Source organism: Brienomyrus brachyistius, chromosome 14, assembly GCF_023856365.1.
Source record: "Brienomyrus brachyistius isolate T26 chromosome 14, BBRACH_0.4, whole genome shotgun sequence".
Lineage (NCBI taxonomy): Eukaryota > Metazoa > Chordata > Actinopteri > Osteoglossiformes > Mormyridae > Brienomyrus > Brienomyrus brachyistius.
This window is the reverse complement of record NC_064546.1, coordinates 2,344,868-2,372,141: the sequence shown is the minus strand read 5'-3', so window position 1 is coordinate 2,372,141 and position 27,274 is coordinate 2,344,868. Positions and strand designations below refer to the sequence as shown.

At 48.0% G+C, this 27,274-nt stretch overlaps 1 protein-coding gene across 7 annotated transcripts; it reads left to right on the top strand.

Annotated features, from left to right (window-relative positions):
- The first annotated feature begins 157 nt into the window (after positions 1-157).
- ktn1 (kinectin 1) lies at positions 158-27,240 on the top strand. Of its 7 annotated transcripts, none has more exons than XM_048975559.1 (37): positions 158-315; positions 8,095-8,744; positions 9,095-9,328; positions 9,557-9,691; positions 9,783-9,913; positions 10,111-10,224; positions 11,068-11,178; positions 11,259-11,353; positions 12,003-12,147; positions 12,386-12,482; positions 12,752-12,936; positions 13,076-13,144; positions 13,238-13,275; positions 13,399-13,489; positions 13,628-13,696; positions 13,784-13,821; positions 13,945-14,035; positions 14,363-14,431; positions 14,545-14,582; positions 16,356-16,446; positions 16,567-16,676; positions 16,988-17,078; positions 17,179-17,229; positions 17,537-17,577; positions 17,706-17,796; positions 18,884-18,970; positions 22,592-22,681; positions 23,098-23,196; positions 23,694-23,783; positions 23,880-23,972; positions 24,057-24,128; positions 24,241-24,324; positions 24,861-24,944; positions 25,652-25,735; positions 26,294-26,383; positions 26,504-26,608; positions 26,808-27,240. In XM_048975559.1, the coding sequence occupies exons 2-37, from the start codon at positions 8,096-8,098 to the stop codon at positions 26,835-26,837; spliced, it is 3,882 nt and encodes a 1,293-aa protein (XP_048831516.1). In that variant the 5' UTR covers positions 158-315; position 8,095; the 3' UTR covers positions 26,838-27,240. The 7 variants fall into 7 exon arrangements, with proteins under 7 accessions (XP_048831516.1, XP_048831513.1, XP_048831518.1 ...); XM_048975556.1 differs by having other exon boundaries at positions 8,095-8,756; XM_048975562.1 differs by having other exon boundaries at positions 184-315; positions 8,193-8,756.
- The last annotated feature ends 34 nt before the right edge of the window (positions 27,241-27,274 follow it).

Here is a 27,274-nt window from a genome sequence, read left to right as displayed (position 1 = left end):
CAGCATTTATACTGCCGACATTCACATGTGTAGAAATACCTAACTTGTGTTTGAATATTTCCATAAACGATACGAGTTTCACTGCACATCGATAATAACTAATAACAAAGCTAATAACTACGAAACCGCTAAAGGGGTGGTGAGGAATCCTCGCGGTAGCGCGAGAAGCGCTTTGCTCCGCCCCCGCGAAACCGAAACGAGTCGGAGCGGCGCAGAAGCGGTCGAGAGCTGCGTCGGGAAGGTGCAGGGATATACGCTGATCTTGGGACTACGTCGCTTTATATTTCCTCTTCACTAACACCGACACTATCTGAGGTATGCGGAGCGAGAGTGTCTCCTTTGACTCACTGAACCGTTGAAATTTAGGGGAGCTGTATCGCTGAGTCAGTGGTGAGTCCGGGGCCTGTTCCATACGGACTGCCGGTAAACCGGCTAGCAAGCGTGGGTCTGAGATTTCAGGAGAGGCGGGGGCTCCATTCCCCTGGAAGGCCTGCCTGTATGTGTTGGGTGTACGCTGTTGAGGTGCTCTAAGGCATGTAGCTGTTTTTTTGGGGTTTATGATGTGTCATTAATCACTGTGTTCTTGTCGCCTTTGATCGTCTCAAAAGGGGTCTAAATAGCACGCGAGTAATTTACATCCTATGTTTTTTTATCTCTAAATATATCTTTGTTAAAATATTCATGTTGTAGACTGCAGAAGTCATTTCCGAGTCACATTTGACGTTTTGTGAAAGGAACTGACCCGGTTTACTCAGGCTCCGCCATGAGTTTCTCTTGGGAATGGACTCAGTTTTGCAGACAGCGGATGGTCCGTCGAGACGAGAGGACTGTCGTCAATATGACAAATCCCCTTTGGGCTATGCTTCGTGGGCTGCTGCGTCCACTTTTAGGGAAACACTTTACCGCTGGGGCCATTGGGCCACTTTTACCACAGTGAGCACTAAAAATTAAAACGCACCCTGTCCTACAACACATTTTGCTCACGGGTCTAATAATAAACGTCATCAGTCTGACGAAATCGGTCAAGAAGCCCAAATGCCGAAATGAAAGGTGAAACCAGGAGTGGCGTGCTCGCCGCCCTCGTGGTTAGCCGGCTATCCTGCCGTGCGGCCTTGTGCGTATTTAGATAAAGGGTGGGTCTGGAGTGGGGCGCTGCCTTCCATGGGGAGCCGAAGCAGACCGGACAGCTTATCGCCTTAATGGGAACCTGGGCGGAGTGCCGGTGGTACCCTTCTGGCCTGCCCCTCTAGGCCAGCAACATCAGGTCTAGTGCAGTAGTCTGCGTCCTGGTAGGTCTGCTTGAAACAGCCAGCTACACTAGTCTTGTGTTGTATTTCTAATAATTAAAAGGAGAGAGATCGCATGCCGCTCCGCTATATATTAATAATTGATTAACCTGAATGTATGATGAGACTGTGGCTTCGGGATAGCACACGCTTGACGCTTTTTCGAAGGAGAGCAGAAACTCAAAATGCATCGACAGCTTTGGTATCGTTTCCCATTGACTGTCGGTATTGTGGTGACATGTTTGATGACGCTTGGTTAACCATCAATGGTAAGAGCAATTGCGTGAACTCTAACGCCCTCGAACAATGCTTTTGAATGCTAGAGAGACACGCGCAGTTTGTGGACAAACACAAAATGATTTTTTGTGATAGTCTATTCTCCGAACATATCTCGGAAGAATCCTTATATTTAAATGCAAGAGAGTTTGCATGTGTGTGTCCATATGGGATTTAATCTCCTCATTATTATCCAACCCCCACCCCCCGCGCGCGCGCACACACACACACACACACACACACACACACACACACACACACACACACACACACACACGTACGTTGTTGCCGAATGAATAGAGAGTGTGCAGTGCGGCTCATGGCAGTGATTAATATCCTATTAATAAAATGCCTTTCCTGCCCCTTTCCTGAGAATTCCAATGGTGGGGGGGGGGAGTTTTTTGTTCGTGCTTAGTTCTGGACCACACCATTGTAGTGATTTGATTCCCTCAGCAACCGTTGCAAGTGCAGACTCATTGGAAGAATCTGAGCTGGCACCTGCTTGTTTATACCTGAGGACTGCGGCGCTGCAGCCTTAGCAGCAGAGACTCAATCGATCAGACTATTAAACAATGCTCCTGTTCATTTATTATAGTTTAATCAGCATAGTGGATAATAGTAATTTGGGATTTCTGCATTTCCTTGCCCTAGCGCAGTCAGGGGCCCATGTTTGTCCTTTACATTGATCACACCTGTCATGAACACATTTTTATCTTATTTGACCACTGAACAATACAGATGTGTTGAATTGTAGCCTTGTTTTACTTTTTAGATGACTGTCACCACTCAAGCATGAAGGGTGGGATTTCTAACCATTTTGCTGTTCAGTTAAGCAAGTTCGAAGTGGGTTTTCTGTGAGGATTTTTTAATAACCTTTGTTAGTGTTTTGGCTAAATAATCTAAGTGGCAGTCAGCTGCCCTCTTCCTCACGCTCCTTCACGGCCCTGCCTGCTTCCCGTTTTTGGTGTCTCAAAGCAGAGTTACATGCATGTGTGTAGAGCAGGCCAGCGGGCTGGAGTCCGGTTGCTGCCCTAACGTCTTTTGGTCTGAATTTGCAGGACTCTTTCAAGCAGCCTGCATCTTGTGGGGTGTTTACCTTCCTTCCAAGCTGTAAACAGAGCATTATCTCAACGTGAGAATCAAATTTTAAATGATTGTAAATCTTGCACAGTGTGTGCCTCTTGTCCCTGTTATTTTCGATATGGGAGATTTACAGCATGTCTGTGTGGATTTTGCCCCGTTCCCCTCCCCCCACCACCACACCTTCTCCAGGTTTGTTGCTTGACTGATGTGTTATTGTTTGGCTATGTCAGGATAGTTCATGATCTTTAGGCTATCATTTAGCTGCCTGGACACCAGAGAGTCATTGAACTGGCCCTGAGTTTAATCAGGGGTTAAACTTGGCTGGCTATAGATGTAATGGATAAGTTCATAAGCTTTATCCTTTTCTCCACTTTTTTGTACACTTAATATTAACTTCTGTTGAAAGATTGTTATTAATGCTTAGCCTGGATCTTTGTTTAACAAACTAGATCCATTTATCCTTCATCCCATCTGCTTCTTGTGGTCATGGTGGTGAGGGGGAACTTGAGCCAGGTAGCACTGGTAGCAAGGTAGAGGTACACCCTTGGTGGGATACCAGTTAAACAAAACATGGTTTCTTTAAACTAGTATAGTTGGTTCACATGTGCATCAACAGGCATGGAAGGCATTTCAAGTGGCATTTAGGTGTGGTTCGGCAAAATGGTTTTAATCTGGCAAATTAATCATACCTGGTCAAAATGCAAAAGTCTTGATGCTTCATACTTATACTGCATAGCGATGAATGTAGTTGCTCTCCATTGGTGTCTGACGTGGTGTTGTCCTTTTGCCTGTTGAGCGAACCCAGAACTATAGTCATTCATTTCAGCATTGTGGCACATGCCGTAAGTATTATTAATATATTATTAATAGAAAAAAATGGGATCTTGGTATTTTCCTCACTTATTACTCATTCTAGTTTGGGTGAAGATTTTGAAGCTTGGGGATGTAGCAGGTGAGCAGCTGGATCAGTCCCAAAGCTTATGGTTTGAATTGCCTCCGAAGTAGCCTATAGTCCAGTGACTCCGGACAGTCCACGTATTTGCTCCCTCCCAGCTCCCTACTGTGAGCAAAAATGTGGACAGTCTGGCAGGGATCTGGGAGCCGGTCCAGCAGGGACTGTCTCGGGGTCCCTGTGGATTGGGTTGGGAAACATTCCTATAGTCTCTTGCTTCCTGGGTTACCTCTGGGATATGTTGGTGAGGGTGAAGTTAGCGGAGGCTTTGATGTTCTGTCTTCCTGCCTTGCGCCCTGTTTTGGGGCGTTTTTGTTAAGGCGCATGGAGCAGAGCCAAACACCAGCTAGATTCCATGGAAGCAGTGGCCCAAGTGTCCTTTGTATGGGGACTAATTTCCAAAAGCAAGGCAGTGCCGTAGAAACACTTGCTGACATTCCTGGGATGGCACCCATCCACATTCTGTGTGTGTCGGCATTTACCGTATGAGGTTACCACAAAGCTTTTGCCTTAGTCCTCTTCCTTCCTCCATGGCCCTTCCTCCAACTTTTTTTTTTTAATGAGTGACACGGAAGAACACTTCTGTCAACCACACTTCTGTTCAAGGTGTCACACAAATTTACATTTGTTTTTCTGTGTAAGTGGTATAAAGGAAGTGAAAGTGTGTGTGCGTACTTGGGATGTGTTGCAAAATGGGGAAGCTGCCAGAGTGACATGGCAGAGAGTTTGAGAAGCATTTTCTACCACGGATGTGTGGTGCCGTGCTTTAGGGTAAGAAGGTTTGCATAAGGCCTGCAGTAATTAAACAACAACAATGGTATCCAGTGTTTATTCGGAACTCTGTGTTATCTCTGGGGGGGGGGCACACTACAATGAGGCAGCTTTTATGACAGAGGAGGTCCTTCCTGTGAGTTACAAAGGAAAGGAAGATGCATCTCTGAAAGCCGAGCGTTTTGAGTTCTATATTGTTTGTCACTATTATTTACAGATGCACAATATATTATATAACATATCTGAATAAAAATTCATAATCATGGCATTTAGCATCAGTCCGATGTCAGTCTTGGCTGATATTGCCAGTAGATATTTAGACTTTTTCAATATTCAAAGTCAGCAGTGCCAGAGCTAAAGACATGACTACTGGAAAAAAAAATCATTGCATTGGACCATCAGCCATTTTCCATAGTGGAGAATGAGGGATTTCAACGACTTTCACCAATCTGAGGTCGCAAACTACCAGCCTGCGAGATGGTTTTATACCAGCCTTGACGTTTTCAATTCATTGATCTTTAGGCCAGATCAAACAATCTTTTGTTTTCCACAGAATTAAAAAAGAATGATTTAACGTTGTTACATTAATCTGCATCAGCAAGTTTCACCAGTGGACCCTCCTTGCACACTCTTCAAGTAACTTGCTTAGAGCTTATTTGTATCTACGATATTACACAAGAAAAGACAGAAATGTATTGGTATCGATCCATATCGGTGCACCACTACTAGTATTACAAAGGTAACATTGAAGATTGAGACTTCATTCTGAGGGTGATGTTTGTGGAAAACATTTCTGAAAGTATTATTGTTCAGCTCAAAACATTGTTGTGCGATAGGCTATGAGGGTGGCCAACTTAACTCGCACGTAGAGATGTATGAATACTCCTATAAGTGCTTATTTCTGGACTCTTTCACTACCTCCACTTACTGCTGATTTTGCCCACTGTGCATATTTTGGTTATATTTAATGTCCGTCTGTAATACGTGATGTGTGTCATCTCTCAAACATCTCTCTTCCTTTTTTTCCCCCCATAGTCTGGAGTTAGGCAACCGTGCATTTCACTGCACCTTGTACACCATGCATATAACGAATAAAACATTAGGAACCTTAGAGTAAAGTTTATTGAAGGCTGGTTTTACAGGTAAAACTTTAACCTAGAGTAATATACTGATGATCTTCATCTCTGTGCTGGGTTTTTTTTTCCTTCCTGGAATGCGAACTTGGTGGTTCCACACTGTGGTGAGACTAGATAACATTTAGTGCTTCCTTGCAGTTAAATCTCTGAGAGGGAATTATGGAGTGGTCATGAAGGCAAGCGCCATCATTGTCTGCTTAGGGCTTCTAACCATAACCCTCTGCCAAGTTCGCTGGGGGGTGGGGGTGGTATGGAACTGCAGCCAGTGCACTGGGTGACATTTACCACATATATTTTTGCCCCTTGCAAAGCCCCCCTGTGTTAAGGTTAAAATGACACCCTTTGGATTTCTTGGTGGATTAGACGACAGGACTTGACGGGGGGGGGGGGCTTATATAGCTGTCTGCCCTGGAAGTTACTGAGTTCTGAAGACTGGTTCATACCTCTCTGCACAAACGCAACACTCGCATACCTACTCTGCCTACTCGTACACAGAAATGTTCTCCGATCAAGCTGCTTGCTTTGCACATGCAGACAACATGTTGTATTTATATTTTAATAATATAAATTATTCTGATATTCCTTCCACATGTACCACAGCAGTGAGGTTTATGTTTCTCTGTTTTACAAATTCAGAGAGGCAGCTCACAAGATTGTCATCTTTCTTCAGCTGGTTGGAGTGCGATTTTTCAATTTGAGACAATTCCGCGCTCAATGCACACGCATTTATGCGTATGTAACAGTTTTATTACCTTGTAAATAGTCTATAGGGTTTTCAAATTACCCCAACACTTGTCAAAAGCACCCCTGTTGGTCTTTAAAGTGGACGCTAGTGAATTGATCATGCACAGTGTGTCTAGAGCTGCGCGGACATGAATTTGTCCAGCCGCCTTTCGCCCACGGAGGCCAAACGCATCATAAACATTCGAGCGGTATGAACCTTCATGACTGTGTCGTGGTTAGAAGGAGGACTTGCGTGAATAGTCAGATTGGAGGCAACAACACAGACGTGGTAGGTTTGTTCAGGTGAGGCAGGGAGCCCTGCCTTCTGTGACCCCACCTCTGCCCCCAGACGTGAACATGCTCTATGCCGCCACACCCCATGAGGAATGGAAGGTATTTAGCCGCAGGGCAACCAGCAAGCCTAGATTACTGCGTTCAGCACAAAGTCTAATTGGATCAGGGCAGCGAAGCATGGAGAGCGGTGGGGTGGGCACTCGTCATTCTGACACGCCTATGTTTCCCGTCCATGCTGGGCCTTTCGTTGCTCCTTCATCACGTGCCCTTCCAGTGGCACGCTGTCAAACTCTGCACAGGCTGTACTGTTTGGAGGTGAGCCAGCCATCAGGGCTTTTTAAGCGCCAGCCTTGCGTATGCATGCGCTCTCCCATGGCCGCTAGCCTGTGTCCACCTTCGTGCTGATGTCATTTGGACGACAGGCCTTCCTGCTGCAGGCTGAAACATATTTAGTGGTTTGTTTACCAGTTTTTTTTTTTTTTTTTTGCTGTTGAAATTTGGCATGGTGAGGCCTCCCAAGTGGCATATGGATCAGTGTGTGTCCCGGATTCGAGGCCTAGCTTTTAGTTGTATGGAGGCCTAGAGGACTTGTTCCACCAGGTGGGTTTCATTCCTACTACCTACTTTATAGCACTCTGTTCACTCCATGCCTCGATCAAATATTTCTAGAGGGGTTGCTTAATGAATCCCCCCTACAGTCTGTAGCAGCCTGGTCTTGGATTTATTATTGATGCTTCCTTGATAGAGACACTCCTCTTTAAATCACTTTACTTACGCAGACTGCATTTATACTTCATATGAATGATGATTGTTCCTTTTGAGCCACTGGTGGTACGTGCTGCCCCAGGGCCCGTGTCCTCAGCTCCAGGGAAGGCGTGTGGGAGATAAAGTAGCCAGTGTTATGATTTGTGCTCCTCCCATCACCACCAAAACGTTAACAATCCAGAATGGTGTGTTGGTGCCATCAACACCTCACCTCAGATGGGGGAGTCTGGGAAATGGTGACAAGCCTGTTTGCTGACGTAATGTGTGGGACAAAGACCTTGTAAATAATAGGCTTTGTTAGTAATTATTACTGTATTTGATTGTGGGTCTTGTGTTGGAGTCGTCCCATTGGTCCTTTTAAGCCTGCTGTTTACACGCACTTTACCATGGCTTAATGTAAGGTTGGGTTTTAGACCTCATCACTGACACGATGCTCAAGACACCTGCCATTGGCATCATGGCTTGGCCGTTTAATAAATCACTGTTGGCGCTTGGCATCGAGCACTGAATGGCATCAGCATTTTGTTTGTGGAAACTCATGAATCAGTCACTAATAAATGTATGCATTTTAAAATTTATTACATTTTTTTTGGACCTGAATCTCAGGGATATAGCAGCTGTGGAGCTTTGATGATTTAGTCTAGAGGGGAGGGTAAATGTGTTATGTTTTTAAATTGCATTTGTATTTAATTCGAGCAGGAAGTCCTCTTTCCCTGACATGCGGAGCCTTATCTGATGTAGAGTGAACTAGTTGCACTTTGTGGCCGTGTCCGCACCGCAATAAACGTTTGCCTTCCTGTCCCTCTAGGATGATGATGGACTTCTACGACTCTCAGTACCTGCTCATCCTGGCCCCTTCCCTTGTGATCGCGCTCATGTTTCTCTTCTTCTGGCTCTTCATGAAAGAGACCTCGTACGACGAGGTGCTGGCCCGGCAAAGGCGTGATCTGCGGCCAGTGGCTGCCAGGCCAGACGCCCGCAAGAAGGGTGAGAAGAAGAAGAGCAAGAAGAGGGAGGCTGGGGGAGGAGGCAGCAGCGGTGGGGGCGGCGAGTCGGAGGAGGACCACCGGGAGCTCGATTTGACGGATGCGGTGGCCAGCCCACCCCCTGAAGATGAGGAGCCAGCCCAGGTCATGCCCGCCCCCACCCCTACTCCTATAGAGCCACCCCCCAGCCTCCGGGAGAGGAAGAAAAAGGAGAGGAAACAGCAGCAGCAGCATCAGCAACAACAACAAATACAGCAGCAGCAGCAGCAGCAGCAGCAGGTGGCGGTCACCACCCGGGCTGCTCCCCCTCCCGTTTCCGAGGAGCAGGTCCCCACCCGGGAGCTGAATGGCTCAAAAGCCACCCCACGCAAGAGTGAGCCGACCCTCGCTGTCAGCAAGCAGCCCAGTCCCCCGCCACCCGAGCCTGTGGGGAAGAAGAAGGGCTCCCAGAAGAAGCAGAAGAACGAGGCTGGTGAGCGGCCAGGTGCGATGTTAGCGGAACCTAAAGGGGTGCTGCGGTTTGTGCTTTGCAAATGAGTCCTGTTAGTATCCAAGGCAGACAGCGTTGGCTCGTAAATGTGACCACGTCATCCCCTCATGAAGCGCAGGCCTGACCGGGTGGGGGAAGAGCCTCTGGGGCCCGTAAACGAGAGCATTAGTCAGGTCACTGTTCACAAGGTGATCTTCATGTGGAGGCCCTGCATGGATCTCCTGGTAGCCAGTATTTCTGCAGTGTCATGGCAGAGGCACATGCTCAGGTATCCATACGTTTGTTGGTCCTCTTGTTCCATGTGGCAAGCACTCCTGTGTGCTCTCTTGCAGACGAGCTTCACCTGGAGATCAAAGTGGAGCAGTCCTCTGCTCCGCCCAAGAAAGAGGTTCCTGTAAGCGCCGAAATGAGAGTCCAGGAAAATGCCATGCTTAACCCCAGCACCGGGGCTGCACCTCCCAGTACAACCATTACTGCTACAACTACTACTAGCATCGCTACCACTACCACCGGTGGAGGCAAGAAAAAGAATTCTGCGAAGAAGCAGAAGACCGGTACAGAGCCCGGTACAGTATGGGCGCCCAGACGATGCATGTTGTTGAGTGGAACGCAGTGTGGCGGGTGGGAGGGCGCCGCATGGCCTCCGGTCCTCGTTAGTTTTGCCATGATGTATGAGGGCTTAGAGCTGACTGTGTATATCTGCAAGGCTGCCCGTGCTTTGGGACTTCTGTATTCTGACCGCTCTGGGCAAAAGCCAGTTTTCTCTGTGTAAGATTGACCGTCTGTCTGGCCAGTTCCAGCCCCACCGGAGCAAACCTGTGTTGCTGTGGACAGGGAGCCCACAGCCCATGCCAACCCACAGAAGGGACACCTTGAGGATGTTCCCCCCAAGGTCAGCGCCAAGAAGATGAAGAATGAGGCAAACAAGGGTAGGTTTTGGGGGGGGTGCTCCTCATGGGCCCGGGGTCTTGCCAGCAGTGGTCGCGTATGCATGTATGACAGGTGCTTCCCTGTGTGCAGAGAACTCTGAGGTGAAGCTGAGGGAGTTCATCGCAGGGCTGCGCAGCCTGGTCCTGTCCGAGGAGGACACTGTGAGCGTGGCGACAGTTCTGAGGGAGAAGAACCCGTCTGCCCTGGACGCCTGGCACCGGGTGAGAGATCCAAAGGCCTGGGGGCAACAGGTTGGAGGAATGATGCTGTGAAACAGTCGGGTTTAACACGCGTGTGTTTGCTTCCATTAGCAACTGGCTGTATTAATAATGATCACATTTTTATTGGCTTGGCAGAAACATTTGGCTAAAGTGGCTCACTTACCTGCACCCCCACCCCTCCCTCTGCACCGTTCCAGTCCACAGCCAAGCCTGAGCCCTCTGCCCAGAAGCTTCAGGAGAAGGAGCGGATGCTCACCACTCTGCAGGAGGAGTCCTCCATCGCCAAGGAGAAGGTGAAGCAGCTGAACCTGGTAGGTCTGCCGTGCTGGAAGAAGCAGGCTCACATCACTGAGCTATAGGGATTTCAGTAAAAAGATGCCGTATGTTTTATGACACGGGCAGCGTGGTCAGAATCGTGGGTTTCAACCTGAAGCTCCCCCCCCAGTCTGCGACATTAAAAGCTGCATGTCATGTGTTATTTTCTGTAAGGTATTAGTGTGGGGTGGGCTATCAGGGTGGTGGGGGGGCAGTCTGATCCCAGACTGGTAGATATGAGCAGGTGGAAGGTGGGGGGGGGTTGTAATGTCTCACTTGGCAAAGACCAGCAGTAGCCTTAAAAGGGGGTGTTTAGCCACCACCCCCCGTGGGGGGCTGAAGTGGGCACATTGGGAATAAACCGAGCGGGACGAACAAGCTGAGCAGATCCATTCGCGATGCGGTTAGCAATGCCAGCGCTAGCCCCCGCCCCCTTGGCGCTGGAGTCCGGCAGCTTGGGCTTTGATCCGCACACATGCCGGCCACCCGTCTGCCTCCAGGTTCACACGCCTGTAAGCTGAGTCCTTTACGAAGGCTGACCTGAGTCGAGTGCAGGAGAAATCAATTTGTTGCCTCCTGCCAGAGGGCATCCGGGGAGGCTGTAACACAAGACCAGGGTCTTCCTTGGTGCCTCCCCTCGTCTCTATGTGCCCCCCCTCCACTTCCTGGGCTTCCCCACTGCACCTGTTCAGACAGGAAGCTCTTCTGCCTCACTGTGCAAGAGTGTGGAATGAGAACCGCATCCAGTGCTCCCTTACATTGCAGCCTCCTGGAAATGCAGTGTGTCCACTGCCTCAGGCCCCGGTGACACTGATTATGCGGCCCTCTCTACCCCCCAGGAGCTGCAGGCGGAGAAGCAGAAGACGGTACGTGTGGAGGCCCTGCTGCGGGAGCAGCGTGGAGCCCTGGAGGAGCAGCAGAACGTCTTGCAGGCCAGCTACCAGATGAAGGTGAGGCTAGGGTGGGGCCCAGCAAGGCCGGTGCGGAACATCCGAGCGCTAACGGTGCGACCTCCTGCTCTTCCTTTTAGTACCAGCAGGCTCTGGAACAGCTGGAAGGCCAGATCGCTCGTCTGCAGCAGGAGAACAACATCCTGAGGGATGCTGTTAGCACTGGAGAAAGCAAGTGAGTGTCTCTCTCTCACACACACACACACACAGTCCTGCAATTGTATCTTTTTGGGGACGCCTCATTCATTTTTATGGGAAAAACACTATTGCTAACTATATCAACCTTTAACCCCTGTACAGCCCTAACCATAAGTAACCAAACAAAAATACAAGAGTATTTTGCATTTTTAGTTTTGTCATTGCGGTCTCAGATTTTTATAAAATAGTTTTCCCATATGGGGACCAGGAAAGTTGTCACCATAAGGTTAAAAAAAAAAAAACATGCAATCGCCACATTTGGTTCCCACAAGGTAAGGTATACCTGGACCACACACGCAGCCAAACAGCCACCAGGAAGGGTAGTAGCTGTATTATGTCTACAGTGCAGCGCTGGTCAGTATATAAACAACTGCTCTAACCCTAATCAGCTTTCCTAGGAGAAGCTGCGTCATAGTGTTTGATCGGCCAGCATTGGGTTTCCCTTTGAGTATAGTGTTACCCGGATATCCTGCGCGGGTTGGTGTGACCGGCAGTGCTGGTGGCCTCTCGTGGGGGGTTTGCCGTGAGGATCCCGTGCGTGGCATTGAATCGCAGGAGTCACATAAGCTTGTACAAACCCATCACCTCGCGAGCCCCCGTGCTGAGCGCCCCCCGCCTCCCGCCAGGCAGTCGTCAGAGCTGAACCAGCTGCGAGGAGAGTGCGCACGTCTGATGAAGGAGCTGTCGGAGGCCAGCGGCAAGCATCAGCAAGAGGAGCGGCAGCGAAAAAGCCTGGAGGTCGGATACAAGCAGAATGTCTCTCAGTTGGAGGTAGGAAGGCAACCTGGTGGCTGGGCCTGTACCTCCATTCATCTGCGGTACAGCTGGGGGGGGGGGGGGTAGTGGGAAGTGTGTGTGTGTTTGTTCTTTCTGGTTGCTGGGTGTGGATGGGAACCAAACTTGTGTGTATACAGCTACATGTGACCGGAAGACTTCTTTTATAAGCTCTTCCTGTCACTCTGTTTTTGTTGATCTGCCCCCCCCCACCCCATTGTCTGGTGCCCACCAGGCTCAGCTCCAGGATGCCAAGCGCCGATGGGAAGAAGTCCAAGGCTTCCTGCACAGCGTCAGTGCCGACAGAGAGAACCTGCAGGCCAGCAAGCAAGGTGATCGGAGCCCCCCCTCAGCCCATCATATAGGCACTATGTGCCCCCAACATCCGAAAAGAAAACCCATTGTTTCAGGACCCTTATATGGTTGAAATAGCCTTCATATCAATGATTTAAACTTTGTCATTAGTTTGTGTTCAGGTACTCATTATAATACATACATAATGAGAAAGGTCGACTGCCTGATCCTTACTGTCCGTGGTTAAACGCAGTGCCAGTAGTCAGTGCTTGGAGTTGTTAGGGGCTGAACTCAAGTGTTACCACAGACCTGCAGAACCAGCTGCTTTCAGCCGAGTCCGAGATGAGCAACAAGAACAAGGAGATCCAGACACTGCGCACCAACCTGACCGACGTGATGGTGTCCAAGGAGCAGGTGGAGCAGAGGCTGATGCAGCTGCTGGAGGTGTCGCAACACGCACAGCAGGACACCTCCCTGCAGGAGCAGCTGCAGGTACCGGGGAGCCGGTTTAACATGCCACAGGGCCCTGGCTGGGGGTGGTGGGGGCTCCCACATGGGGAAGGCCATAGCATAGAAACACTGGCTGAGCGGAGGTGCAGATTGCTCACTGTCATGCTTCTGTTGTTTGTAGAATCTTGTGACTGAAAACAAAGCCCTGCAGGTCCAGATTGACAACCTTCAGAGCCAGCTGAATGCTCAGGTGAGGCCCAGTGCGCGCAGGGCAGCTAAAATGTCCAGCTTTATAGATAATTTGGGTGGCTGCATTTGAAATTTATTTTTCTTCCTGGCACAGACCACCACCGCTTTCCACTTTGATGAACTTCAGAAGCTGTGAGTCATGTTCCAGTCCGATTAAGGGCAAAATGGCTCCTAAAGCATCCCCTGCGGTTACATTTCTGTGGAACAGGAACCTAAATGATCATTCTGTGTGTCTCTGTGTGTGGTGGTTATAAGGCTGTCTGACAAGGAGCTTCAGAGGAAGAGCCTGGAGGACACCCTCAATGTAGAGAGGAGCAGCGCGGCTGGCCGGGAGACGGAAATGCAGGTGTGACGGAGTGCTTTTGGGGGTGCTGTGGGCCACATGCCTTTGCTGGTTGCTTTACTGGCTCTGTTTCACATTGATGTTGCAGACTTTTTCATGGTGAACTTATCGTCTTTATGATGACCGTCTTCTCACCCCCAGGCCATGCGTACAGAGATCATGGCGCAGAAAGCGGAGATGCAGAATATGCAGACTCAGTTATCCGAACAGGTTAGGACTCTTAAGATGTCGTACTGAGCCCCTTTGATTGATCACACCCAGTCCTGCTGATTCTCGGCCTTTCATTTTGCTCTGTAGGCTCGCTCACAGCTGGCCTTGGACGCCTATCAGAAGAGGTGTGTGCCAGCCATCGTACAATGACCTCTTTCATCCTCATTACTCATGATCACGTTGCCATCCTGATGTGAAACCCCACGGCATATCTTGCTAATTTCCTTAATGCACACACGTCTTTACAGCATTCAGGAGAAGGACGATAAGATAAAGACTGTGGAGGAGTTGCTGGAAATGGGTCTGATTGAGGTGGCCAATAAGGAAGAGGACCTGAAGGTAAGGCATTGAGGTCGGGCCAGCTCGGGTTGTACCTAGGGAACTTCTGCATGAGTTATTCAGCTGCAGGGAAGCAAAAGACCTGAAGAATCTGACCTGACTGACTTAACAGTTAACATCTTTTCATATAGTTAAGTCAAAGTCAGAACAAGCACATATGAAAACTATATGAAAAGATGTTAACTATTTTCATATGTGCTTGTTCATCGGGAATAGCCATTTGACCTCAGCCATTTTCGAAGTACTGCTTTCATTTTGTTTTGTGTCAAAGCCAAGGCTTAAGTATACCCGCCCCCCCCCTCCTCCCCCCCCCCCCCCCCCCAACAGAAGCTGAAGGAGGAGAATGAAGCTTTGAAGCGTGATGTGGAGGCTCGGCAGCAGCACCAGCGGGAGCAGGTACCACTTTAGACCGTTTCCTTCCAGCATCTGTGGACAAAATGCAGGCTGCTGAGATGTTTCCTCCATGGTCCCTCTGACGCTGGCCCTTCTCTCCGGCCTGTTTCCTGCAGACGCCGCCGGAGTCTGTGCTGGAGGAGCTGCAGAGAATGTGAGTGTCGCCTTAATGCTGCTCAGTCACCATCGCCCACGTGGTTTGAAATAATGGAGGGGTCAATAGGGGCCAGCTCCCAGGGCCTGCCTGACATACGACAGCTTCTGCAGGGCAGGAATCCTTTGCAGGTTTCATAGCAGCGTCGTGTAGTGACCTGTTTGGACAGGCCCGGCTCTGTTCTCGCGTCCGAGCCGTTTAGCTTGGGCTCTGCAGCAGCATGTTTTGGAGAACAGTGGCGTGTAGAATCTGGGGCAGCTTCTCTGGCCGATTTGACATGTTATGAAATCGTTCCTTTATTCGGAATGCTGAGAAGTTAACTGAAGAACATTGGAAGCAGGTCCTCTATACAAGGTGTCGCATGGGTCCTACCAGGCTGACTCACATGTTTACTTACAGGGGAAGATCCACCTGTGTCTCCCACACGTAACACTCCTTTAACTGTTAAACATGTTTCATTGTGTTGCCGTTCTTGTAAATCCGTCAGGCGGAGTTACCATTTTATGTCTCTTTAGAAGAGATCTTTAGTAGACAGGCCAGAGGCGTTTTTAGATTTTTTTAATTGAAAGCTAATCTTAAGCATCTTTAGATTTGTTTTCTAACATTTAATAGTTATTTATAAAGTTTTTACCTCTTTTGTTTATTTAATCTGTTTTAATACCCATATGCTCTTATTACTATAGCCCTAATTGCTGGCATGGCGTTAAGTATCAGTGTAACTAACTGGGTGATTGTCAACTAACTTCTGGTCAAATATTACCGCAACACGAGAGAGTGTCGTTCAGTCAGATTTTTACTTGAGTTGATTTTTGAAAGTACTCAAAAGTACATTTTATTTATCATGTCAATGAATTGTTGCCACTATGCTTTTCTAGAACCTAATATTAATGAAACAACGGTTTAATGCTCTGACTTGCATGTAGAACCTGTAGAATTAAAAGCTTGTGGAATATGCTACAATGCCTATTGAACACGATTGCATCAACAAAAGGACAGTCATTGTTTTCATTTTTTTTTTAACGCCCACCCCCACAAAACAGCATGGTAATGGTCTCCACAAGTGATTCAAAACCTGTTATTTTGACAATATGGAGATCGTTTTCAGTCCCCACAAGGGGATGCTCAGTATTTTATAAAAATCTGTGACGGCAATAAAAAAAAATGTAATAAAAATGCCCAAAGGCTTGTATTTTGGTTGGTTACTTTTGGTTAAGGTCAGGGCTGGGTGGGGTTAAGGCCGTCATTGCTGGGATTAGGGTTATGCCCATAGAAATGAATGGAGAGTCCCTACAGAGATATCGATACCTAATCTGTGTGTGTGCGTTCATGCAAATGCGTGCATCGGGCAGGACAGAGGAATCGTCGTCGGTGCAACTTCCTGAGAAAATAAAAAATAAAACCAACCCAGATACACACCTCTAGCTTCTAACTTCCACAGCACAGCAACTTGCCTGACAGCATAGGAGTAGTTCACTGTGATTGGTTTTTCTTCTGTGACAAATACAATATGGCCTGTAGCGTTTTAGCAAAGAATTTGTCCGCTGACTTCACAGCTATACTTCAAAGTAATGAGTAACGAGCCTTCATAAAAATGTAGTCAAAAGTATATTTGTCTTTCAAGTGTAGTAGAGTAAAATGTTTTCAAAAAATTGATGCCCAAGTAATGTGAAGGCACTGGAAAAAATGTACTTAAGTACAGTACTCAAGTGAATGTTGTTACTGTCCACCCCTGGTGCTCAGTTTATCCCAGCTTTGGATTTTTCCACTCCACAGGGTCCAAGAGAAGGATGAGAGGCTGAAAATGTTGGAGGAGAAGCTGCAGGCAGAGTTTGAGAAGATGCTAAAACAGGAAAGTGTAACGCAGGTGTGTGTGCGTGTTTCACATTAGCTGTGCTCTCTAAGTGTCTGTGCTTTACGTTAAACAGCCAATGGACCTCATCCCTGACTCATTCTCCTTGCCCCCCTTCCCCCTTTGTCTCTGTAGGAGCTGGAGAAGCAGGTGAAATCCCTGACAGCAGAGGTGGACCTCTCCAGCCAACGGGAAGCTACAGAGGCAGAAGCTTCCGGCACGAGGCTCCGGGAGCTGCAGGCACTGTGAGCTCTCCGTGACGCTCCTCATAGCAGCCATGGGATTGTTTTGTTTGGTGATGGTTATCTGAGAATGAGCTTTTTGAGGCTTTAGTCAGGAGTTCAGCAGGTGCAGCTGTTTGCCGTGGCCTCCGGCAGCCCAGGCTGAGCCCCGTGTGGCCACCTTTACGTTAAGATCTCACGTACCCTTGTGATTGGTCCAGCTTGGCCTGGAAGGAAGGCTTGTGATAGAGGTCCGGGTGAAAGTGTGAGGTCCCCAGAGTAGCCTGAGTTCTTGGTCATTTGTATAAAGCCACTGCACTGTTTTCGTCCCCTAGGCTAGTTGCCAGAGATGAGGAGGTGCAGGTCATGCAGAGGGCTCTGGAGATGGGGGCCAAGGAGACTACCAACAAGGAGCAGCAAGTCCAGGTGAGGCCTGGCTGCCCAGATGGACCAAAGGACTGTGTGTAAGATGGGAGGGGCAGCCTGGCCTACTCTGACCTTTGCCCTTTTCCCATTGGTTCTGCAGGCACTGCAGGAGGAATGCATGATCCTAAAGGCCAAGGTGGATGACCAGCAGGTACTTAAGTGCTATTTAGTGTCTCTAGGCAAGTGATCTAGCGGGGAAAGGGCATTAGTATTGCTTTGTTAGCTAAACAGCTGGAAGCTAGCTTGCTTAAAGGTTTTGAGCATACGGGCCTGGAACCAGTGAGGTAGCTAACCAGTGAGGGGTCCAGCAAAGCAGTTAAACTGCATTGGTTCAGTAAAAATATTTCATGTTAAACTGAGTTTATCCAAACCAGGTTCTTAAAGAAATGATTAGTAGTAATAATTGCCTGAAGGTCCCTCAGGCAGAAGTGACCTTGAACGTCTGTCTTTTTCCACAGGTGGTGAAGACCGAGGGGCCAAGCCAGGAAATGCTTGATTTGTAAGTACCACTGCTCAGTCACCATGCCCTCCTGCCTTCCACGCTGAGGCTGCCTCTTTGTGGTAGTTTGCAGGATGCCTGTGAGCGCGTCTGCTGCCTGTGTGACCCCTGTCCTTATCCCCCTCCAGGCTGGCAGCAAAGGAGGGGCAGGTGTCGGACTTGGAGAAGGAGTTGACAGAGCTGCGGGCTTCTCTGGAACTGCAGCGGAAGAAGAACAACGTAGGTCTCCCACTGCATGGACCACTGGGCTCCCTGCAGCTGGTTCTGCAGAATGCTGCACAGCCATGTCGGTGTAGCCCTGCCTACACGCCCTCAGCACACACCTGCCTAGTACATGCCAAGCGGAGGCTCCTGGCAGGCACACGCTGGGCTCTGGTGCCCGCTGTTGGTTGGTACAGTAACATAGTAGAGGACCACTGCCAAGTGGTGGTAATGGTGCACTCTGGCAGTGGGGGGGGGGAGGAGCGAGACGCACTGTCAGACGGTAGTTTTTGTGATGGTAGTTTGCATGCTAAAGGTTGGTAATTTATTGCGGATTCTGTGATGTGTGAGCTGCTTTCTGGCTACAGGTCTCCAGTTTGTGGTCAATAGTGCTTCGATTGGTATTCTTGCATGGTAGCAGTTTTAATAGGCTGGAATACTCCAGGGTATTGCATTTTTGGGGGTTGTGCTTGAAGATTGTGTTCTGCAACCAGAGCTTCCAGATCTATAGGCCATGGGGGCAGTACCTGTATCTGTCTCTGGTGAGCATAACGAGGTGGTTCCCAGCTCGTCCGCACTGACTCTTCAAACATGGAGCCTAGGGGGAGACGGGGGTGCGCGGCATCACAGGGCAGTGTAGACCTCTGAGAGGATGTCTGCAGTGTGCGCTTCAGCAGCCAGAGCTGGTCTGTGTTTATATGTGAAGTGTTTGGGTTTTTGGTCTTTGAATCATTTGTGGGTCTCAAGTTCAGTGGGTATTTCTAAATTTAGGAAAGAACACAAGACAACTGCAGAAGTAGCAAGATTTCGTGAAATCCGGTTATGCTTTATAATCTCTAAATATACCAATTCCTCCCATAACACCACCCATTATGTTTTTTATCTTATCCATGGAGTGATGTCCACTATTCCACGTCTTGGTCCAAAAAAAAGGAATGAGATGTCACTCTTTTTATATAATGCTCTCTTCACCCGCTCATGGGTGTGCAGCATAATCTCTCAGAGCATCAGTCTTTTCATTGTGTGTCTATGATCTCATGGATGAGCTGTGAGAGGACCTGTCTCGCGGCTGAACTGAAAATGGTATCTCTCTGAAACTGACCAGGAGCTCCGGGAGAAAAACTGGAGTGCAATGGAGGCTCTGTCAGCTACTGAGTCGATGCTTCAGGGGAAACTCTGCAAGACCGTCCAGGTTCGCACCCCACCTCCAGTCTACCATATTCTACAGTAAAACTGATGCATCCAGAGAGCAGATTGCCGCAAATTTTAATCCAAACGAATCAGTGGCACCTTTTCCAAACGATCTGCAGTGGCTGCTGCATACTCGTTCCCGTCTGTCCTTGTGTTTGAGGCCCTTGTTTGCTGAAATCGGCTGCTCCCGTTGTCTCCCAGCATCCCTTCTAGGGTGAAGCATCTTAGCTATGGTGCTTTACCAGTTCTTTTCAATATTTCCTCTGCGTGTTTCCATCAGATGCCGTGGCATTTCTCGCATGCTTCTCTGCTGTGCTCTGCCTACCAGGACACGGCTGGACTGGGACTTTAGTTTGTTTAATGTATTAAACTCATACTTTTTAATAAATATAAAGCAGGAAGGAGTATGCAGCCACTTCACATTGATCCCATCTTAATTCTTTAGTCTTAGGGCATGTAATGGTCGTATCTGTGCCCTTTTTCCACCCCCTGTCATAATATTCGGTATTAACCCCCCCCCCCCCCCCCCCCCCCGCCGCCGCCCCCCCCCCCCCATATCTCTAAACCAGCATGCCTCCCTCCTCCCAAATCTCACCTTTAATCTGTTTTTAAGCTTTATTTATTGTGTAGATATGGCCACAGTAATTAGGCTCAGGTTCATTTACTCTTTCATCTTAATTACCAAATTCTTGTTACAGTTTTGAACAAACTGCTTTTTTCCCTGCAGCATCTGTACTCATATGAGGGTTGATTCCCTGTCGTACTCGGAGCACCGTGCAGCTCTATGGATGCTCTATTGCTCTTGTACACATGCATCTATATGTTTGAAAATAATTGCTCTCCCTCCCCCATTATGGGCAGCTTTCTGTGCTGACGGTGTGTACCTTACCCTCCCCAGGACTGTGGCAGTTCCCCTCCTGGTGGTAACGGTTCTGACTCGCCCTCTCTGACCCTTTCTGACTCCATGTGGGAACTTTTGATCCTCCCGGCATACACGGCTCCCTGCCTGTGCCTCGCTGATGAGTCAGAGGGGGCAGGACACTGTTACCCTAAAATAAACAAATGGTCCTACTTGAAGCCATTGACTGTGATTAGAAGGTGCCTTTGAGAAAAGATCAAGCAGGCCCCGCCACACACTTTTGATGATTGCAGGCCTTAAAATCTCCGTCCTTTTCCAGATTTAGGTGACATTTTGTTGTCTTGTCGTGGTGTTTTCTTTCTGATTGTGGGAATAACTGTCCTGTTTGCTGTGCAGTATGGCTTTGCTGGCTATTAAGGTGGAATTTAAGCTAAAGCAGGTTATGGGCTGAGGCTGACTCCTGAAGAATTTCTCTAACTAAAACGGAGGATGAGAGAGGAACTTTGCTTAAATATAAATGCCACAGTGTAGTGTGTGGTCTAGTGCAGTCTTTCCCAGTTTGCTTGTCAGAGACCCCCAGACGCTCATGTTTCTGCTCCCTGCCAGATAGTCCACATTTTTGAGCAGGAAGGGAGCAAAAAGATGGACTGTCTGGGGGTCTGGGGGATTGGTTTGGGAAATAGTGATCTAATAAATCAAAGGTGGGGTGAAAAGAGTATTTAAGTTTTATTATCATAAGTTTATTTCTTCTTTCATACTTAAAATCGCTCTTCGTCCAAAAATGACTCCCTTGAGGAGACCAGCTGTCCTTGTTTTGGCTTTTTAAAGGCCATTACCTCGGAGCTGCTGGTTTTCCAAGATTTTCTCGCAATTGTGACCTGCAAGTTCAATGTGACCATTGCAGTGAGACGCCTATATGTCCAGTTCATGTAGCTAAATTAATATCCTTACTGAAGCAGAGAGGACTGGGCACCACGTTTGCTTAGAAGTCTGTCCTGAAACATGAGTGTGATATGAGTGAGCATTTCCTCGGGGGTCCAACTTGGGGAGGGAGGGGACAGAATATAAATACCACACTGGATCAACATATTCTCTCTGCGAGTTTTTTAGAGGTGTGAGATTTGTTTTATCAGTTGAGTACGGTAGCCACTGGCAAACACTCGCGCACAAATTCAGCCGGTGCTCCGTTTGTGCTGTTGGCTTGTTGAGGTGGCTTCCAGACACCTATAGCATGAAACCTCTTAGGCTGTAAAGTCATTTTGAACTTGTTTTGACATTTCAGACGTTTGTTTGGGTGATCGTTCTTTTCTAAATATAGCAGGAACTACATATACACATGAATGTGAACAATGGTACTGCATAGCGTAATATCCTGTGCCAGAAATGCTGTGCTTGACAGATGTGTTACTATAGGTAAATGTAAAGTAACATGATGTAATTTTGTTTTTAAGTAAAAGTATTTCTACTGAATGCCGTCAGAGATGGCAGTGGATGAAGTTAAGCCGAATTGAGCCATACCAGAATAATTCAGAAGAATACAGACGTGCTTTAAAACAGGCTGACTCAGACTGCCACACATGGCTGACTAGAGGGAGCAGTCTGGGTGTCGCTGGGGCTTCGGGGCTGAAGTGTCATTTTAGAGATGCTGCTCTGAAATCCAAAGCGTGAGCTGCAGCTGGAGGGAACTCGTTCCACCGCACTCAGGCTTAGAAACGCAGGAGCCGTCTGCCTCTGGCTGTTCTCCCAGGCCTGACCCATGTTATGGTTCCACGGATTCACAGAAAACCAACCAACAGCACCAGTAATCCATCTATGCGTTTTGTTATGGGCCCTTTTTATCCATCACACACAATAGTACTTGAAAGACGTTAGAGTTCTCTTACCTTATTTCAGTACAAAACCCTTAAAATAGTCTTTAGCTAGTACCTCCCTTGGATTGGGGTCAGGAGGGCTGGCTATGGTAATATAAGTGATACATAAATTACAAATTAGTTTCCAGCTGTTGACTTTTTTTAATCCATTATTTAGGTATTCAAGGTAATATGGTTGGCCGACTAAGACCCCTTTCTGCTGAATAACTCCATTGTGTAAATTCTCTTGTATTCTCGTCGCTAGATCTGTGAATATAGTCATGCTCACTGTATTTTAACAAGAGATTCAAAACTAGGAGTAAAGAATTTCCTGTACGCGACTGGGCTTCTGTTTGAAAGTAGCAAATGCAGGAAGTAATTTTCCGTGCATGCATGTTCCACATGGCATTTTTTTTTTTAAACGTTTTTGACACATATGCTCTGCAACATGTTCAGACAAGTAAAGGCTGTGTGACACTACTTACTTTTCCTGTGACCTTTTAAGGTTAAACTTGTAAGATCTGAATCGTTTTTTTAACAACATTCTATCTTACTGGGTAAAGTTGCTCGCTGCCAGTTAATGGAGTTTCAGTGGGTGTATGAAGGATAACTAATCTGTAATGGAGTAACTGAACTTGGTGTCAGTGAATAGGTTTCCGATGCTGTAATGCTGGGATTTGTCCCCAGGAGGTCACTGTTCAGTCTTGAGATGTTGCAGAATTTGAAGCGCAGCTTCATAAGAGGATATCTTGGTCAGATGACCAAAACATTGATCGTTATATCTGTGCTGTACCACCAGGCATCTGGGTACATGCACTTGTGGGGAGGCAGGGCTGGCTCCAGTTGTACTCTATGGCCTTGGAGTGCAGTATGGGGCCAGGTGTGTTCAACCCGCCGTGTGCTTCCTTTCCAGGATGGTCAGAAAGCGGTGGAAGTGGCGGAAGCAGAGTGCCGGGACATCCTGCAAAGGCTCTTCCCCAGCGTGCCTCTGCCCGCAAGCCGGGTAAGCGCTCATATGCACATGGAGAATCACAATTTGACCCCACCTTTAAAGTCTTTCCAGAAAAAAAGCACCCAGAACATATGCTTTCGAAGTCAGTGTAAGTGCAAACATGTATTCCTGATAACACACACACTCTCATATGCAAGTTATGTGACACGCTCACACCTTGCATCCTTCCCAGACTGGCACACAGCACAGGGAGTTACTGTGGATGGAGGCATGAATGTGTGAAATTTATAGGGACTGAATGGATGTGAAGTCAAATGTGCACGGGAGATCCTTTTAAACCATGAACACATCAAAGGAGAACATTGCTCAGTCACGGAAGCTGCTGGCGTCTAACTGTGTGCATTGGAGCAGCTTCATCCTCCTGGCACCTTTATCGTGTTTCCGTTATCCCACCCCCACCCCCCCAGAACCACCAGGAATGGCTGCACAGGTTTGAAGCCGCAGCCAAAGATGTAGCGACGGCAACAGCAGGACCCGGTCCAGCTCCTGAATTGGAACAAACCAAGGTAACGACAGAGTGTGTCAGGATGCTCTGCAACTTGCTGGTCCTTTAAGGGATCAGAGTAGTGCAATGAACAGTTAAGCTTCCCATATTTTCAGCTTTTATAGAGCACACCAACTATATAGTTTATCATGTTTCTATCTGAAATAATTACCCAATTTCATGTTGATTATTTAACAGACGGGGGGAGGAGAGTTCATAATTTCTTAAGCTCCATATCAGTGCTGAATTTTAGGGTGGAGAAAGTGGGTCTACATTATGTATATGACAAGGGGCTCTTTGCAAGTAGAGAAATATTTTGACATGTGGCACGGGGAATTTCACAACTGTTTTAAATGGGTCTGTCGAGTGCTGTGTGTCTGCTTCTCTTGGTATTTGCAAACAATTGATTATCCTAAAATTATGAACAATTCATGATGTATCGGAAGGAGGGAATCCCCTGATGTAGTTTTAGTTTCTGGTAGATGTGGAATGAATGCTAATCATTTTTTATACCCCTAGATATTGGAAGAAAAGCTGAAAGAGTCTGAGGAAGCCCAGAAGATTCTTCAGAAGGACTGTGAGATGTACAAGAAAGTGCTGGCGGAGACGGTGAGGGGCCTTGTCCTTTTTGAAAGGGGATGATGTATTGAAGGGCCTAAAGTGTCTGCTCAGGGACCCAGGTGACGTTCCCCATTCCTGTGACAGGAGGGTATCCTGCAGAGGCTCCAAAGCAGCGTGGAGCAAGAGGAATCTCGCTGGAGGGTCAAGCTAGATGTGTCGCAGAATGAGCTGAAAGAGGTAAGCATAGCATTCAGCACCCTAAAGCCTGCGCAGTGCTGCGCAGCCCTGCACAGCTGCCTAACTATTAACTGTCTGACCCAGATGAATGTAAAGATGGTAGCCCTGGAGAATGAGGTGGACAGATTGACTCTGGAGTGTGGAGACCTAGAAAACGTGAGTCTCTCCTGGATTCTCTTCCTAGTGAATGTTTCACATCTTCTGTTGGTATCACGTTCTGTAGAACTGGGCCGTTGTGATCAGCCCTTTTCTTCTACCGGCTTCACAGGTGAGATGTGAGAAGCAGCACCTGGAATTGGAACTTGAGAGAGCAGAGCGTGAGAGCGCCTCCTATGTGACGGAGGTCAGGGAGGTGAGTGGAGAAATCAAATCATTGCGAGCTTCATAATGGGATTCCCTTTGACAGTTGAATGGGTCCAACGTGTGATCCATGCTTGGGGTCATCCCTGTTCACCTGTCTTTGTCTTGAACTTTGTAACTTCAGTATTTCCACCTTGATAAGTAGTTAAAGGGGGGTGAGCTGCTGATTGTAGGCAACATTTATCTTAGTGGGGGAGAGCTGTGGTTCTGTTTTGCTGTTATGTAACTCAATAACAGCCTGGTTTACTTATCTTAAATGGTGCAAATGGTTAGTGGCTCTTCTAGGAAGAGAGGGAGCTTCAGCACCTCGTCACTTAAAATCCCTGGCATTTTTCCCAGCTCTCTGCTACCAGCCAGATAAGCACAACATTTCTCACAACATGCCTGTAATCCTGTTATCACAGCACTGTATCACCCAGGTGCCGTCTAGCAGAGGGAGGCCAGGTGCTCCTCTCTTCCACTGTTTGGTTTGTTTCTCCGAGCTGGCCCTCTGGCCGCCATCTAAACCAGTGTCAAACTTCATTTCAGCTCAAAGATCTTTTGACTGAGTTGCAAAGCAAACTCGATGGCTCATATACTGAAGCGGTCAGACAGAATGAGGAACTGAATGTGGTAAGCCCTGCCGACTCAGAGTAGCCCAGCAGACGCCTTTTACCTGTGTCATCTCTGCTGACCGCTGATTTGAGGGTGGGGATGGCAGCCTGGTGTATTCTGGATACACGCCAGTTTTGGTGGAGCTTTTGGACGATGGGGCAGCTTTGTTTGCCTGTGTAGCTGAGAACTCCCGCTGGTATTCTGCATTACTCTGTCTTCACTATTGCTACTACTATAACTACTACTGCTGGTGCTAGAAACTCACCTTTCTGGACAAAAGAAGCACTCATGCAAAGGTCTCCCCTGGTTGGCCAGCTTTTGTACCACACTTTCTGACACATGTCGCGACTTGCTTTGCAAATCTGTCTACAGCAGCATCACCGCTTCATCTGTCCAGGTGTCCTGTCTTCTAACTCTGTCCAGTCAGCCTCCAGCTGGATGTGTTGCCTTTGTATTATTGTTGGCCTCCATGTTTGTGCATACCTGTCTACATCATGGTGCACGTTGTTTTTGGTTTTGGCAGGTTTTTATGAAACGTCAACAACTGTAGTATTTAAAGGTGCCCATTACCTTTTAAAAAAGCCAGTGGTTGCTCTTGTGACACCACATCTGATCTCTGCAGATGAATGAGACAGCAATGGCTTCTTCCTAACATGTAGCACGCCTGCAACTGTGTGCTGGGGCTTGGGGGTTCTAAAGCCTGAGCTCTCATGGTTGTCTTTCAGCTGAAGACCCAGCTAACAAAGACCCTGTTCAAGCTGGAGACGGAGGAAAATGAACGGCAGAAGGTGGCAGGTGACCTGTACAAGGTGAGGCTGGGGGTTCCACTGAGCTTGGCTCGCCGCGGAATCCAATGCATTAACATTCATACACACTTAAATATCTTCAGAGGTTATGTGGTAGTGCCAGTCAGCAAAACATTTGCACTCGGTTGGCAGATCCTTTAGTCTAAAGAGACATACAAGTCAGGTGGATAATGCATCACAGGCATACAGCTACCAAGGAGCCAGTTAACGTACAGTGCTGCTAGAATGAGCTTTGTGTTAGTGACTGGTAACAAACGCGAGGCAGCACTGGAGCCGGAGCGGTCATTAGAACCTAACATCTGAAAAGCCAGTCAGATCAGAACACCATGCGGACTGGGTTTCTACTGCATGAGGGTGAAACACAAGAGAGTATCCAGTGTTGCTGAGGGACCATAAGACAGAAGAGTAAGTGAAAACAGCAGGTCAGTGGTAAGATGACGAAGCCTCCATGGACCAAAAACCAAAACTGTGTAAATGGTCTAATATTAGTTGCGATAGTAGTGCATGAACCACTTATAGTCCTGCTGTGATGAGTTCTGATTGATTTACCTTCCCTCGCAGGCCCAGCAGTCTCTGGACCAGATCCAAGCAGAAATCCTGAAGGAGACTGTGCAAGCAGACCTGATAGAGAACAGCACATTTGCAACACAGGTGTGTCTGTGAGAGTCACCCCTGACTCTTAGCATCTTACGTGATTGTGTGACGTGTTTGGTGCTGATCCTACCTCCGGCATTTCCGGGCCGACGCCTGACCGTCTACTGTGTCCCTCAGGACGAGATGAACAGAAAATCAGCGGCAGGGCTGAATGAGACCGTCATAGAGCTGCAGCGGCTCCTCCATGGTGTGAACAGGAAGCTCCTGAAAGGCAAGGAGGAGGTGAGTGACGTTGCTCAGGCTCGCAGCCTTCACTGGTCACACCCACTAATCTGACGCCGGAGGGTGGCCCTTTGACTTTGGCCCCCCAGAGCTCAGAGTTTAAAATGGATTTAGCCAGCAGTCACATTGTCTCTCTGTTTCTCAGTGTCTCAAGGATTGATGGACCCTTCACAAAGTATCTGCGATGTCTGTCTTTCAGGATGGGGAAAAGGAGACTCCAGAAGTATAAAGGGCAGTGGAATTAAACCTGGCCCCACCCCAACCTGCGGTGACCCCCACACACACCCTTGTATTTCCTCTTCAGAGCTAGTCACAAACACTGAACCAATGGTTTTGCGCCCGTCTGCATATGCACACCCAGCCACACCTCCTCCATGCTCTGCTGCTGGGTCTCTTTGAGAGAGAGAGGGAGAGAGAGAGTGAGAGAGAGAGAGGAAGGGGCGGGGTCACTGGGCATCGCCACTTTAAGCGACACCCCCTCTGCATAACTCGGCACATTCCTGACGTGACGCTGCCGGCCTCCGACTGACTGACACTCCATGGCTCAGTGCTCTGTTCCACATCTTTTATTTCAGCAGATTTTTGGCAAGAAGGGAGAAATGGGCTCAACTCATTAAAAATGATATTTATCAGTTTAGTAGTCTTGTTTTTTTTTTTTTTTTTTTT